Source organism: Pelophylax lessonae (genome assembly GCF_965119305.1).
Source record: "Pelophylax lessonae genome assembly, chromosome: 1".
Lineage (NCBI taxonomy): Eukaryota > Metazoa > Chordata > Amphibia > Anura > Ranidae > Pelophylax > Pelophylax lessonae.
Window position 1 is genome coordinate 372,592,513 of NC_138768.1, and position 16,669 is coordinate 372,609,181.

General features: G+C 44.1%; 1 protein-coding gene across 1 annotated transcript in view; it reads right to left on the reverse strand.

Moving 5' to 3' along the window:
• The window catches only part of FXN (frataxin), a 34,816-nt gene that overhangs the window by 14,980 nt on the left and 3,167 nt on the right, over positions 1–16,669 (reverse strand). The window contains exons 2-3 of the mRNA XM_082243120.1: positions 15,736–15,833; positions 15,459–15,579 (exon numbers count right to left, since the gene is read on the reverse strand). Coding sequence (XP_082099246.1) covers positions 15,459–15,579; positions 15,736–15,833 — 219 coding nt within the window. The remainder of the gene's footprint in view (positions 1–15,458; positions 15,580–15,735; positions 15,834–16,669) is intronic.

Here is a 16,669-nt window from a genome sequence, read left to right on the forward strand (position 1 = left end):
CTAGTCATTACCAGTGCGAAAAGTGTATTTGCTTTGGGAGAATAAATCACCTTTAACATTGGGTGTTCTATGTGTGTTGTGTGTGGATTTTGTCGCATTACGTAAAACTTTTAGTTTCATTTTTTACATTTTAAAATTGGGTGCCTCAAGATTGTGCAGAATTTTGAAGGGTGTCTTGACCAAAAAAAGGTTGAGAAACACTGGTGAATTTTGAAGGGTGCCTTGACCAAAAAAAGGTTGAGAAACACTGGTGAATTTTGAAGGGTGCCTTGACCAAAAAAAGGTTGAGAAACATTGGTGTATATGATCAATCTGATGAAAGTAGGTGTGGGGTTATAAATAAAGCCTAAAATTGTTTGTTTGGAAGTGATAAATCTGTAATAAGTTTGATTACATAAGCATTCCGTAAATCAAAATAACACATAGTACAGGGCTCGACAAACCCCAGGTGCCAGTCATGTGCAGTTGCCATGGCGACCAAAAACCGGGTCCTGGTGCCTGGGCTTCTACCAACCCACTGACCAAGGGGGAACTCTCATTGCTGTCACATATGCTTCTAAAATCTGCCCTGATGCCTAACACTTTATGCCTGAGCAGCAAAGAAAATAAGATAAGATCACTTTGCATACCCAAAGAGAGCAATAAAGTGGAGTTCAAAGTAAACCACTCTATTACCTGTATGCTAGCCAAGCCACAGCAAACCAGTGTGAACCCACTTAAAGCGGTAGTAAACCTTTATTGAACCCTTTGCCTTACCTGCAGGTACAGTGAATATCTCCTAAATGTGCACTGTTCAGGAGATATTCACACAGCCGTTGACATCACCGGCGCATGCACTCTGAATGAACGGCATACCTGTGATGTACCTTCAGAGCTTCATACTGTGCCTGATGTAATTGCGGCTCAGCCAGTCAGGCAGCAAGAGGCAGCGAACCCAGAAGGAAGACAGGGTGAAGATGGACGCTGGAGGGCTTCGTTCTATGCTAAATATTTCATAATGTGCTAGTATGCAATGTACACTAGCACATGGCATTACCTTGCAGGAGATTTTCTTTTTTTTTTAACATGCCATGCAAGTTTACTACACTTTAAAAGCACAAAAAGGACCTACTATGTGCTGATGACACAATTCTAAACTCTTTTATGGCTGCAGTTATAACAGCTACTGCTGTACACAAAAGGGAGAGAGGGAGAGATTTGAAGGAGAGAAAGGAGGTAGAGAGTCCAATCCCACTTTGATGGTCCCTGGAGGCTCATCACTCAGAGGCATCAAATTCACGAGCTAGCTGCCACTTGCTGCGTTTACATTTTCCTGCCCACACAACTCCTTCACCAGCATAGAACAGACTGCATCAAGCGTGGGCAGGCACAGGGGTTGCAGAAGGCAAAGCAGACCCAGCCTCTCTCCTCTTTCATTTGTGCAGCGAGAAGCTTATAACCACACCAAGCAACCACAGGTGCAGCCAACCACCCCTACTTTTGCATACTGCTTCTCCTGCCCCACCTGCATTTATGGAGAGGAAAAACCTCTCTACTGGCTGGCAGCAAGGATGAAAGCTGTACAGCTGATCTGTCGCTGGCGCCCCTCAACCCCCTGTCCAACGAGGCTTCACGCACAGCTTTTTTCCACTCGCCTAATGCGAGCAGAAATTTTGAGGGATATATATACAATTATACAAACATACAGTGAATATAAAAAGTCTACACACCCCTGTTAAAATGAATGTCAGGTTTCGGTGATGTAATGAAATGAGACAAAGATAAATAATTTCAGAACTTTTTACACCTTTAATGTGACCTAAACACTGTACAGCCCAGTTGAACAACAAACTAAATTCTTTTAGGTAGAGGGAAGTAAAAATAAAAAACTAAAATAATATGGTTGCATAAGTGTGAACACCCTTAAACTAATACTTTGTTGAAGCTCCTTTTGATTTTATTACAGCACTCCCATCTTTTTGGGTATGGGTCCATCAGCATGGCACATCTTGACTTGCCAATATGTGCCCACTCTTCTTTGCAAAAACACTCCAAATCTGTCAGATTGCGAGGGCATCTCCTCTTCAGATGACCCCACAGATTTTCAATCAGATTCAGGTCTGGGCTCTGGCTGGGCCATTCCAAAACTTTAATCTTCGTCTAGTGAAGGCATTAATTTGTTGATTTGGATGTATGCTTTGGGTCATTGTCATGCTGAAAGATGAATTTCCTCTTCATGTTCAGCTTTCTAGCAGAAGCCTGAAGGTTTTGTGCCAATATTGACTGATATTTGGAACGGTTTATAATTCCCTCTACCGTGACTAAGGCCCCTGTTCCAGCTGAAGAAAAACAGCCCCAAAGCATGATGCTCCCACCACCATGCTTTACTGTGGGTATGGTATTCTTTTTGTGATTTGCAGTGTTGTTTTTGCGCCAAACATATCTTTTGGAATGATGGCCAAAAGTTCAACCTTGGTTTCATCAGACCATAAACGCATTTTCCCACATGCTTTTGTGAGACTTCAGATGTGTTTTTGCAAAATTTAGCCGGACTTGGATGTTTTTCTTCATAAGAAAATGCTTTCGTCTTGCCACTCTACCCCATAGCCCAGACATGTAAAGAATACAGGAGATTGTTGTTACATGTGCCACACAGCCAGTACTTGCCAGATATTCCTGCAGCTCCTTAAATGTTGCTGTAAGCCTCTTGGCAGTCTCCCTGACCAGTTTTCTTCTCGTCTTTTCATCAATTTTGGGTGGACATCCAGTTCTTGGTAATGTCACTGTTGTGCCATATTTTCTCCACTTGATGATGGCTGTCTTCACTGTGTTCCATGGTATATCTAATGCCTAAGAAATTCTTTTGTACCCTTTTCTGACTGATACTTTTTAACAATGAGATCCCTCTGATGCTTTGGAAGCTCTCTGCAGACCATGGCTTTTGCTTTAGGATGCCACTAAGAAAATGTCAGGAAAGATCTACTGGAACAACTGAGCTTTGTTTGGGGTTAATCAGAGGCACTTTAAATGACAGGAGTGTACTGACTCCTATTTACCATGAGTTTGAATGTGATTGCTTAATTCTGAACACAGCTACATCCCAGTTATAAGAGGGTGTGCACACTTATGCAACCACATTTTAGATTTTTAGTTTTACTCCCCCACCTAAAAGATTTTAGTTTTTTTTTTTTTAATTGAGTTGTATGGTTTAAAAGGTCACATTAAAGGTGGAAAAAGTTCTGAAATGATTTATCTATGTCTCATTTTTTTACATCACAGAATCCTGACATTATATCTGTGTGCGTGTGTGTTATATCTGTACTTTTCTCTTGATCCTGACCCCTACACTCTGTATGCTCAGAATGCCGCTCCTCTAAAAAGCAATTCATGCTTGGATCACTTTCCAGAGGCATTTGACAGGTGGGGAGGAAGTGATAGGTCTTCTCCTCACTGCCTGTTTTGCCCCTAATTGCAGCACCACTGTGCTGCAACCGCATGCAGTGCACGTGGCTGCAGGAGGGTTGCAGCCCATCCCCGCTCATCAGTAATGCCAGCCGAACGCAACAGGGGGTATAATTCTTGCCATAGCTGCAAAGCATTGCGGCTACTGCATGTATAAAACCCCGCCGGTTGCATCTGCAGGTAAAGGTAGAGCAAGTGGTGCGAAGGGCTGTACTAACATCGCTTGGGCTGCACAAAAAAAAACCTCATAGTGTGTATCCCATATTAGAATGGGGTGCCTTGAGATGGAATATAGTTTCAAAAGAGTGCCTGGGCTGAAAAAAGGTTTAGAAACACTGGTCTAACCTACCACTGTCCTTTCAGGTCCGATTTTTTTAAATGGCAAAATGCATCTTCCAAATATATACTGAACACATACCTTCTACTTATCTACGTTTTAACATTCATAAATGTTCCCCCATATCTCGGCACTCCTGTAGTATTGGATACTATTAAATAACTATGTTAGAAGATCCATGAAGGAGTATTCCAAGGTCAGTTATCATTAGTGTTTCATTTGCTCACTGAACCAAACAGTGGACTGAACTGAACTGAATACAACAGTATATCCCACTTAGTAACAAACAGCCTCATTGTTCTGTAGACTGGAAAAAATAACAAGTCAATGTCATAGAAAAGAGGTTACAAGGACAAAAAACAACATTTCCATTAGAAGGAAATTTATCCTCATAAAGAAGTAAAACTATCTGTACAAATTAAACAATTCAAAAATATCTATGAGAAAACATAAAACACAAGTTACACAGAATTTTAAAAATAAAGAAAATTTTGCAACTCTGCAAGACTATGTAAGAGTGCTACCACCTGGTGACTTCTGTAACTGCAGCAATTATGAAATGTCTTAGTAAGCATTGACATCTCAATGCGTTTAACATTAAACTCTAAAGTATCTGGTCTCAACCACATGCATATTCCTTGAAAGCGGACTTTCTGCATTCAGAGAATATGCTTATATGCTTTGTGCGTGTTTACATGAGTAATAGTGTAGACCCGTGTATAGCACTTCATGCCCCCCCCCCAGTTATTACCTTTTGTATCACTTGACCCTCCCTCCTAGACTGTAAGCTGTAACGAGCCGGAATCTTGGATTCCTCCTGTATTTAATTGTATTGCAACTGTACTGTCTGCCCTCATGTTGTAAAGCACTGTGTAAATTGTTGGTGCCAAGTCCTGTATAATACCGGTAATAATAATGATAAAATAATGGGGCCACTGTATGCAGCACCTGGGCTTTCTGTGTGCAGAAATACAACCAATTTTACTGTACATCCTGGCCTAATATGCCTGCGTGCATGAGGCCTAAATGTTAAAGGATAAGTTCACCTTTGGGAACAGGTTATCAGAATATATGTTTATTGTGCCGAAGGTCAAAGTAAACAGGAAAATAAAACATACACATTCAGTAAGGAGTATACATCAGCCATAGGATTACATTGTGTACATGAATATATGAAAACTTCCCCAAATAGAATAAAAGTAATAGAATACCAAGATACAAGAAGAGCAGAATCAGTAACAAATGTGAGCATTCCTCTTGGCAACAGAATCTGGTAACAGCATAATAAAACAATGGCCAATGGGCCAGCTTATAATAAGGTTATAAAACAACCCAGGAAGGCAATCAGTCTCCAGACTCCTGCACAATAACAATACGTCATTAAATGTGGCTTAAATTTGCAATGATACAGGTAAGGTATACATTGCTAAACCCCTTGCTAAATAAGAGGTCTCTCAGTGGTGTCATACGCAAACTTGAATCAATCTTTGCATGACCAATTGAGCCGGAGCTACTCCAGGGGTGTTCAACCATGCCTGCCAGATCCGGTCAAATTTTTTGTTAGCGCTTCTATGCTGGTAAGTCATCATCTCCCGAATAAGGGTCTGGTTAACCTATTCTATCCATTGTGCTATACAGGGGATGCGTGAAGACAGCCAGTCTGGCAATTCGTTTTTTGGCCATGTATAGCAGTCGCAATATTTACCAGGGGGGGAAGCTCTTCTTCCACCACTCCCAATAAAAAGACAATAGGGTCCATGTATACACCAGAGATGGTATCCGTCACCCCCTTCCAATATCTGAAGAGTTTGGGACATCGCCTCATCAAGTGTACCAGAGTTCCCTCCGCAGGGGAACATGTTACATGCTCTGCCTGTTTCTAGGGTGGAATATGTAACACGTTCCCGCTCCTGCAGCTCTCCGCCCGATCCCCCCCTGTTACAGTGGGCCAGAGATCTTCTCCCCGCACCCGCTGCCAGAATTTGAAAAAAGCGCGGCAGTGTTCATTCATAGAGTTCTGTGAATGAATAAAATACAAAGTACCAACATCCTTTGCGACTGATAGCTTGTAGAGGTACCTGCAGACAGCTAAACTGACAGTCTGCAGGAGCCCGACATTGCACCTGCTTAACAGGGGTGCAATGCTTCACATTCTCCTAAAAAAAAAAATTAAATGCACAATTTACCTGCCTTTATTTATTTATTTATTTTTTTTTTTAAAAAGGGGAACTTATCCTTTAACCAATTCGCTGCCAGGTCCGTCGTTATATGGACCTGACAATGGCAGGGTGCACACACAATCAGATGGCTGCAGCTACGACTCCTGCCTGTTAGGTGGATGCATTTGGGCGACTGTGCTGCTGCCTCGATTGGCTCCAAACACCCCTGGTACCAGCGCCCAACTCTGCCATGTATTCTGGGCTCTGCTTGCCTATCTGTGGGCCTGTGACTGACATGGCAGGTGGAGGGGAGGGAGAAGAGCAGATAAATGTCCCCTCTCCTCCCCTTCTTGCTGTGACCCGGAAAGCGACGTGTAAGACGTCACTTATAGGTCAGCCTCTCAGTGTCCTTGGCTAGCAAAGTGATCTGCATTGCAATACATTCAGTGGAGAGATGTGCAGGGTCTTTTAGAGCCTGCATATCCAATTAAAGAGAACCGGTCACCTAAAAATCATCACATTAGGGACTTTTTGTCCCTGATGTGATGAAAAAAAAGAATAATAATAATTTTTTTTGCAAAAAAATAAAAAGGTACACCCAAGCACATAAACCCCCCCCCTCACACACAAAATGTTGAGGCCCCCACTCCCACCTATATGACCGTAAACACATGTATTGGGGGTGCCTACACTTGAAAACATTGATTGCGATATACGTTAGATATAGCTGCGCATACAGGAGTGGGAGCAATAATTCTGGCACCAGACCTCCTCAGTAAGCTGATGACCTAGAAGGGGCTTTTGAAGCTTTGTCTATAGAAAATGTTGGGTACTGAAGTTTGTAGCCATTTCACAGGCGAATACAAATGTAAGGTTTGTCATGTTGGGTATCCATTTACTTGCTGCAACCTCGTCTTTTAGATTTTAGCAAATAAAATTGGGTAGTTTATTGTGCTTGTTTGCCCTAAAATTCACGGTCTTTTTTACTGAAATTTTGCATTTTCTAGACCTTTGAGGTAATATCAAGTGACATAAAAAATTGGAACTACCACTATTTTCTGCTCTAGGATGTCTGCTTTCAGAAAATATACTGTATAATGTTTGGGGGTTTTAAGTAATTTCAGGCCAAAAATGATTTTTCAAATGTGTGCAAAAATGGCTCTGGCAGCGAAAGAGTTAAAAGAAACCTTAGTTGAGAGATATAGGAGATCTGCCCATACTTCCTCATACAGCAGATTTCTTCCCTCCACACATTCCTATTTTCTAGTGAGGTAGCCTAATAGGGGTCAATAGGAATGTGTGAGGCTAACTACCCAGAAGTGTCAGAGCTTTGTTTGATACAACAGACCAGAATTTAGGTGAAGCTGAGAATACCAAAAGGTGTTGCAGGTGTGAAATCAGGCATGTGTGTCAACTTTCAACATTCTTTAAGGCTCGGTTCATATATATGCGATGCGGGAAGGCTGCGAATTCGCAGCCTGTTCCTGCATCGCACACGCACCCCCGGCAGTTCACACTGCCATATGCGATACGCTGGGGGTGTCAATGTAATCTTAACGACACCCCCAGTTTGATCGCATATCGCAGTGCGATCGTGCAGTTCGCACAGGAGCGGATTGCACAAGTGTGAACCACTGTGCGATCCAATCCTGATGCGGCTGCAAAAATGCCTCCTGTGCATGTTTGCTCCTGGTGCGATGCGAATTTAGCCATACAAACTGTATGGCTAAACTCGCACCGCACAGCTGATCGCATGTAATGTCGGAGCAGTGCGCTCCGATATTACATGCGAACCCGGCACTCGCACAAATGTGAACCGGGGCTAAAGAGGAAGTGAATGCACGTAAAACAAAAACGAGGAGAAAAAAAAACCAAACCTGTAAAGACAAAGGCATAATGAGCTAGTATGCATCACATACTAGCTCATTATGAAATACTTACCTAAAAATGAAGCCCCCGAAGTGTCGCCCGCTCAGCAACAGAGCGACCGACATGTCCGGCCGCCCTGCTTCCTTGTTCGCGTCCTCCGGCCATCTGATTGGGAGCCGCCATTCACGGCATAGGGTTCTGAAGGAACGGCACGGGTGGCCGTTCCTTCAGAGAGCATGCACCGATGACGTCATCGGCTGCATGCATTGTAAATCTCTCCTAACTGGATCACTAGGTGAAAATTAAAAAAAAGGAGCCTAAAAAAGAAAATGAATGCAGCCACCACATCTAAGAATTGTTAAGCTGCAACATAATAAAATGTTTGCTTTTAGGTTTAATACCACTTTAAGAGGTGGGGTGTATAAAACCGACATCACTCTCAAGTGTTTATTTACTGGGAATAAATTAATTGTGGTAATTGAAAAGTTTATATCAGATACTGATATCTGCAGAAGCCTCTGAACTTTCTGGTCAAAGTTAAAACTTGGTCATTGTGAATGGCACAGCTCCAACACTTTTCCAGTAATGTCAGAGCCTGCAGCTAAATTTCATCTCTATGCACATTCCTACTGGCCCATCACTATAGTAGGCCATGTTACTGGTCAATATTAACGTTGTCAATGATTCAAATATCATGCTGAGACATGAAGGTTTTGGAGCCCACTCCAGAATCTGGTTGCATTTTCAATCTTTTTATTTTTTATTTTTGGTAGTATTTACCCACTTGACCTCCAGAAGATTTATCCCCCTTCATGACCAGGCCATTTTTTTGCGATACGGCACCGTGTTATTCTAACTGACAATTGTGTGGTCGTGCAACGCTGTACCCAAATAATTGATGTCCTTTGTTCCCCACAAACAGAGCTTTTTTTGGTGGTATTTGATCACCTCCGCGGTTTTTATTTTTTGCGCTATAAACAAAAAAAGAGCCATATTTTTTACTTTCTGCTATAAAACATATCCAATAAAAAATTGAAAAAATCTAATTTCTTCATCAAAATTAGGCCAATATGTATTCTGTTTGATTGTTTGGTAAACAAAAACCCCAATAAGTGTATATTGATTGGTTTGTGCAAAAGTTATAGCGTCTATAAACTATGGGATATTTTTATTTTTTACTAGTAATGGTGGTGAACAGCAACTTTAAGCGGGATTGCGATATTGCGGCAGACAAATCGGATACTAACTTCCACTTTTGACACTTTTTGGGGACCAGTCACACTAAAAGTAATCAGTGCTAAAAAAAAAAAAAATGCACCGCTACTGTACTATTGACACTGGTGGGAAAGGGGTTAACTTTAGAGGCGATCAAAGCAAGATTTTTGTTACTGTGGGGGAGGTGCTTGTACTAGGGGAAGGCTTGGATCGGTGGCTCTTTGAAGAGAGACAGGATCCATGCCTTCTGTAGTAACAGAATGGCGATATGCCTTGTTTACATCAGATCCCCATTCTCCCTCTGTACTGAAGCATCGGCCGGTGCCACCGGACATCGAGTCCATGGTACCTGTCGATCAGTGGCGGCGGATGGGCGTGCACCCCAGACCCCGTAGTCCAGAATCACGTACTATATACGTGATCCTGCGCAGCAGAGCCACCTTGCCACAATATATGCAAGTTATATGGTCAGAAAGCAGCAAATACCCACAGTTTTTTTAATTTTGGCAAAAGCTAAAGGAGGTAAAGGGTTTACCATAAAGTCCACTACAGAGACAGAATGGAGCTGACATGTACATGAGAGGATGGGGGGGGGGGGGGGTGAAAGGGGTTAAAACGATCCACTACTGCCTCAGCTACTGATCTGGAATGATTGAGTCTGTTGAGTCAGTGCTCATCTGGAAAACTGATCCAAATAGCTGTAGAATAGGAGAGCCTGAAAACCCCCGCTCAGTGGTTCCTGGGCTCTCCTGCTCCTGATTTCCTCAGTGTGAACAAAAAAGCGATCTGCTTTGGGTCTTCCAGTTTCACAGCTGCTAGAACCCCGGTTAAAAAGCCAGGTACACAGCAGATCAAGCAACAGTGTGCGTTTGATTGGTTGGAGTGGAGGGCAGGGTAGACCTTAGGGGTCCTACACACTCTTGATGTCTCCACAAAGAGAACCTGTCATCTGCTCAATGCTATCACATATGGGACTTGTTAGCCCTCTTGTGATGGCAATGAATGAAAATGTAAAAAATAAACTTAACCGCTTGCCGACTGCGCACAGTATATTTACTGCGGCAGTCGGCCCCGGCCAGGCAGAGTGACGTAGGTCTACGTCGCTCGCCTGTCACTCCTTCCAGAGCCAATAGCGGGCGGGCGCGCGCCCGCCTCGGCTCGTTCACGGAGGAGTGCGGGAGTGTGACTGGCGGACCCGATGTCCGCCGGTCACACTACGATCGCCGCTACAGCGGGAGAAAGACAGAGCGGCTTGTGTAAACAAGCCACCTGTCAGTTCTCCCTGTGTAAAAGTGAAGATCAAACAGTTCTACTATGTAGAACTGTTGATCTTTGTTTTTACACTAGTAGACCTGTCCCTGCACAGTTAGAATCACGCCCCTAGGACACACTTAACCCCTCCCTGTCCAATACTGTTAACCCCTTCCCTGCCAGTGTCATTTTTGCAGTAACAGTGCATATATATAGCACTGATTACTGCAGTAATGTCACTGGTACCCCCAAAAGTGTCAAAAATGTCAGTCAAGGGTCCGATCTGTCCGCCGCAATGTCGCAGTACCGCAAAAAAAAATCGCAGATCGCCGCCATTACTCGTTAAAAAAAAAAACACCAAAAATGACAAAAATCTTTCCCTTTGTTAGTAAACGCGATAACTTTTGCGCAAACCAATCAAAATACGCTTTTTGCGATTTTTTTTTACCAAACATAGGTAGCGTAAAACAAATTGGCCGAAAATTTTAAAAAATTTTGATTTTTACATTTTTTTTTGGGGGAATTTCATATAAAAAAAAGTGAAAAATATTGTTGTTTTTGCAAAAATTACGCTCTTTTTTTGTTTATAGCGCGTGATCAAAAAATCGCACAGGTGATCAAATACCACCAAAAGAAAGCTCTGTTTGTGGGAAAAAAAGGACGTGAAATTCGTTTAGGTACAGCGTCGCACGACCGCGCGATTGTCCGTTAAAGTCACGCAGTAAAAAAATCGCAAAATAACCCCTGGTCTTTTAGCAGGAAAATCCTCCGGTGGTAAAGTGGTTAATATAATAAAATAGATACCTTTAACAAAAAAAAAAAAAAAAAAAAAAGGAAAAAAAAGAAAAAGGACCCCCATTGCCCCATGCACGCACGCATGTAAATGATTGTGTCACACATATGACATGTTTGTGCGCACCCCATAGTGAGCCCAACAATTCTAGGTCTCGTATTTAAGGTTAATTGTAAACTGAAGAGCTGTAAAGACATGAAAAGCGTCACTTATTGAGGATATTAGGTACCGTTTCGCCATTTCACTGGCGCACAAATTTAGAGGTATGCTATATTTGGTTTCTATTTAGGAGACACTACCTCATTTTTTATCTTGTACAAAATATTGGGAATTCAATTGTGTTTGTTTGTGCATTTTAGTGTAATTTTTCCTAAACACAGATTTGATAAGCAGTTGCACATAAAAAAAAATTGCAACTACCATCTTTTATTCTACAAGGCCTCTGCATTCAAAAAGTATAAAAATGTTCCGGGGGAGGGTTCATTAATTTTATAGCTAAAAATGTTGATTTTTAGCATGTGTGGGAAAAATTAAAAAAAAAAAAGCTCTGGGGGGAGTGGTTAAAGAGGAAGTAAATCCTGTTTTTGAACTTGCACCAACAGGTAAGTCTATAACCTGCATGGTTTAGGCGATATTCACATTGCATGCAGCCGGTGATGTTACCGGCGCATGCAATCTAAAGGGACGGAATACCACGCCGTTCCTTCAGAGCTCTGTGCCGCGGTCTGTGACTCCCGCGTGCAGCCAATAAGAAGGCCGGAGGACTTCTAGGAAGGCTGTCCACGAGGTTTAGGAGTGTGTTTATGGGAATGTTTGACCATTCTTCTAGAAGTGCATTTGTGAGGTCAGGCACGGATGTTGGACGAGGAGGCCTGGCTCGTAGACTCCGCTTTAATTCATCCCAAAGTTGTTCTATCGGGTTGAGGTCAGGACTCTGTGCAGTCTAGTCAAGTTCCTCCACCCCAAACTCACTCATCCATGTCTTTATGAACCTTGCTTTGTGCACTGGTCCAAAACACTTGGTGGAGGGGGGATTATGGTGTGGGGTTGTTTTTCAGGGCTTGGGCTTGGCCCCTTAGTTCCAGTGAAGGGAACTCTTTTTTTTTTTTTTTTCAAATATTTTATTTTAGAAAAGGAACAACAGTCGAGAAACAATCTGTGACATGTACTATACAGACATATGTAGAAGATATTGCATAAAATGGAAAAGTAAACTATAACATCTGATCGAAGAACAATGAAGGTCCTGGCATAGTCAAAGAACCCAACCCCGGAGTTGGGGAAGGTGCAGACACCTCCACTCGGAGTCACAGATAGCCAGGCCCTTATACAGACATGTGGAGGAGCTGGATTATGGAGAAAGACCTGGATTATGGAGAAAAAAACCTTTCCCGGCCGTCGTTCCCAAATTTTAACTAAAAGATGGGAAAGATAAATGAGAGCAGAGCCCCAGACTGGGCGACATACAAAGACAACAAAGAAGGATGATGGAGGGAACGGGACAGGAGAGGGGGGGGGGGGGGAGGAACAGATGGGGAAACTCCCCGTATGGACAAACCCACGGGTACTCCCGGGGTAAAGATCAACCACACATCAGAGACCTGCCCTTGTCGGAAAGCACAAAGACATTCCAGAAACCCCAAATCTTATCGTATCGTTCCCTGCGATGCTGCCTCGTGAGGGTGAGGTCCTCCATTCTGTTAATGTCCTCCATCCTGCGCATGCAGTCCCCAATAGTCGGTACTCTAGTCGTCTTCCAGAGCACCGGGATGCAAGCCCTCGTGGCGCTCAGAACGTGAGGGATAATTGATTTTTTGCATTTCGAGATTGGCATAGAGGAAACCTGGAGCGGGAAGAACTCCGGGGCATCCGGGATCTCCCGGTCCGATAGTTCCCCCAAGAGGACCCGGACGTCTCGCCAGAAGGGGCGTATTCGGGGACAGGACCAGAAAACATGGAGTATCGTGCCTACATCACTCTGGCACCTCCAACAGAGGTCCGTCGTGGCGGGGAAGATTTTGCTCAAGAGAGAGGGAACCCTATACCACCGGGTGAGAATTTTATAGTTCAACTCCTGCAGTTTCGCGCAGGTCGGAGTCTTCAAAGCCAGGGTATATACTTTCAGGCGTTGCGCCGGGGTGAGATGTAGCTGAAGATCCCGCTCCCACCTGCCCAGCCCAGGCAGGACATAGTCCTCCCCCAGAGAGATCAGTAGGCTGTAGGATTTAGACAGCGTGCCCGGCAGGATCCCGCTCCCCACGCAATACTCCTCAAACGGAGTGAGGTCTCTGGAGAAAGACGATGGGTCCGGCAAGGAGCGAAGATAGTGGTGTACCTGGGCAGCGTGCCAGAACCCCAACTGAAAGGAGCCACTAGCCGACATCAGCTCCTCTATCGTTGGCCACCGAGACCCCCTGAGGAAATGGACGGCCTGAGAGACGCCCCGGGACATCAGTCCGCGGAATGCCGCTTCCTTCAATCCCGGAGAAAACTCCGGGTTACCCAGAACCGGATAAAGCGGGGACGTCTGCGTGGAAATGGAGGGGTGGGACAAAGCGCGACGAGTGGCTGCGATCGTCACGCCTATCGTGGGGTGTGCTCGGAGGTCCCGTGGCAGTTCCCCTCTGACCCACGGCAACTCCTCCAGGGAGGTGACAGACTGTCCCTTTTCCAATTGTACCCACAATTTACCCGCACTGTGTCTCCGCCAGTCAATCAACTGGCCAAGGTGGACCGCTAAGTGATATTTAGCCACATCAGGGAGGGCCAGGCCCCCCCGAGTGTTTCCGTAGAGTCAACTGGGCACGAGATAGCCTAGGCCTCCCATGAGCCCAGATGAATTTCAGAAAAATGCTGTGGGTTTGAGCAAAGAAGGAGACCGGGATCCTCACAGGCAATGCCTGCAGCAGGTACAAGATCTTAGGGAGGATCGACATCTTAATTAGGTTGCACCGTCCGAACCATGAATGCAGTCCGGTATTCCAAGTCTGTAGCAGGCCATGAATATGGGTCAGGAGGGGAGGGAAGTTCAATTTATATAGTTTGGATAGATCCGAGGGAATCTGGGTTCCGAGGTATGTCAGGGCCCCCTGAGTCCATTTGAAGGGCAGCGTTGAGGACAAGTGCGCCAAGAGGGGGGCTGGGACTCCCACCCCCAGAGCCTCGGACTTATGAAAGTTCACCTTCAGATTAGAACACAGGCCGTACTGTTCCAGTTCCTTCATCAGGTTAGGTGCCGAGATCGCCGAGTTCGAGATAGAAAAGAGCATGTCGTCGGCGTAGGCCGATACCTTACACTCCAGGTCCCCAACCCTAATTCCCGAGATGTCGGGGTTGGCCCGCACTCTGCCCAGAAACAGCTCCAGAGAGAGCGCAAATAGCAACGGGGAGAGGGGGCACCCCTGCCGGGTACCATTAGAAATGTGAAAAGGGCTAGAAAGCACCCCGTTACACTTCACTTGGGCCGACGGGCAGGAGTAAATATGCCCTATCCAGGACATCAACGTTTCCCCGAAGCCCATTGCCCTCAATGTGGAAAGCATGAACCGCCAGCTAACGCGGTCAAATGCTTTCTCCGCATCCGTGTTAAGTAGTATGCAGGGTGTTTTCGTCGACTGGGCCACGTGAATAAGGTTCAGGACCTTAGAGGTATTGTCCCTCGCTTCCCGAGAGGGAATGAAGCCCACTTGATCCAAATGGACCAAGTGCGGCATATGATGGCCAAAATCTTCGTGAACACCTTCAGGTCTATATTCAGCAAGGAAATGGGCCTGTAGCTGCCGCAGCTGGAAGGGTCCTTTCCGTCCTTGGGAAGGACCGAAATGTGAGCCCGAAGCGTGTCCGGTGGAAAAGATGACTCCCCCTTGCCCAGCAAGTTGGAAGGGAACTCTTAAGTCGTCAGCATAGCAAGACATTTTGAACAATTTTATGCTCCCAGCTTTGTGGAAACCGTTAGGGGATGCAACAGGACTACGCGCCAGTACACAAAGCAAGGTCCATAAAAACATGGATGAGCGAGTTTGGGGTGGAGAAACTTGACTGGCCTGCACAAAGCCCTGACCTCAACCCGACGGAACACCTTTTGGATGAATTAGAGTGAAGACTGTGAGCCAGGCCTTCTCGCCCAACATCAGTGCCTGACCTCACAAGTGCGCTTCTGGAAAAATGGTCAAACATTCCTACGGACACACTCCTAAACCTTGTGGACAGCCTTCCTAGAAGAGTTGAAGCTGGTATAGCTGCAAAGGGTGAACCAACTTAATATTGATCCCTATGGACTAAGACTGGCATGCCATTAAAGTTCATGTGTGTGTGTAAAGGTAGGCGTCCCAATACTTTTGATATTATAGTGTATTTCTGTTATCATGGAAATGTTTAATGGACAGAAACATACCCCAAAAGAGACATCAATGTCGACAGGTGTAAAAGGCTGATCAGCCAGGTCCTCAAAGAACTCAGCAAGGGCATATAGTGTATCTGCTGCCAATCTTTCATACGTTGTTTCATCTAATGCACTATGAAAAGAGGAAAAAGATGCCCAGTTACCAGACAAATAAATAGTAGTTTGAAAAGAAATGACATTCTGAAGTGGGAAAAACAATCATATTTACATTCCTCAGTTATTTCTGTAGACTGATGCCAGGCAGAATTCAGGATAAAGAAAATATTACCTACTGCTTGTCAAAGTTCCTGCTTGTCTGCTAGGGCATATTAGAATGTTTGTGCAGATATTCTTTATTAGTTGATTGGGCAATATAGACAATCTATCCTAGAAATGAAAAAATACAAATGGTAAATTATATATTCCTATTTGCCATTGTTATCAAATTTAGTACAGGTATAAATTGCACAATCAAGATTTCAAGTGTCCACAAAAACAAGATATCATTAGGAAAAAGTACACTTATTTTAGAATTTTTAGTATGAATAAAGTTTATCAATAAATGGAAAAGTCCAAACTGAAACTGAGAAGGAAGGAGAACTGCATAAACGATCTGAAAGAAATATACTGTAGGTTTCCAAAGCAGTCAGAATCCAGCTGTCATCTTTGCTGCAGCCTGAGCTCCGCTTCACACTGCTGTGACTTATGCAACTTGAGACACAAAGTCACATGACAAGTCAAAACACAAATTCATTTTAATGGGTGCTGTCTTAATAAATGCGACTCAAGTCTACACTACTTTTCTGGGACTTTGGTGCAACAGATTGCAATGTAAAAATCACAAAAGTCACAGGCAAGTGGTACGGGTTTGGGGGTCACAGCAGTGTGAACCCAGGCTGAAAAATGAATAAACAATCCTACTAGGTCTTTGAACAACACGCTTAAAGTGGACCTTCACCCCCTTTTTGCACTTTCTAAAGTTTATTCCTCCACTTCCTTTTTCAGAATCCCCAAGGCCATATTTCAGTGAATATGAAGCCATTTATTATCATTCAACTGTGTTTACTCTTTTTAAATCATAATGACAACAAACTACTCAAATGACCCTGATCAAAAGTTTACATACCCCAGTTCCTAATACCGTGTATTGTCCCCTTTAACATCAATGACAGCTTGAAGTCTTTTGTGGTATTTGTGGATGAGGCTCTTTATCTTCTCAGATG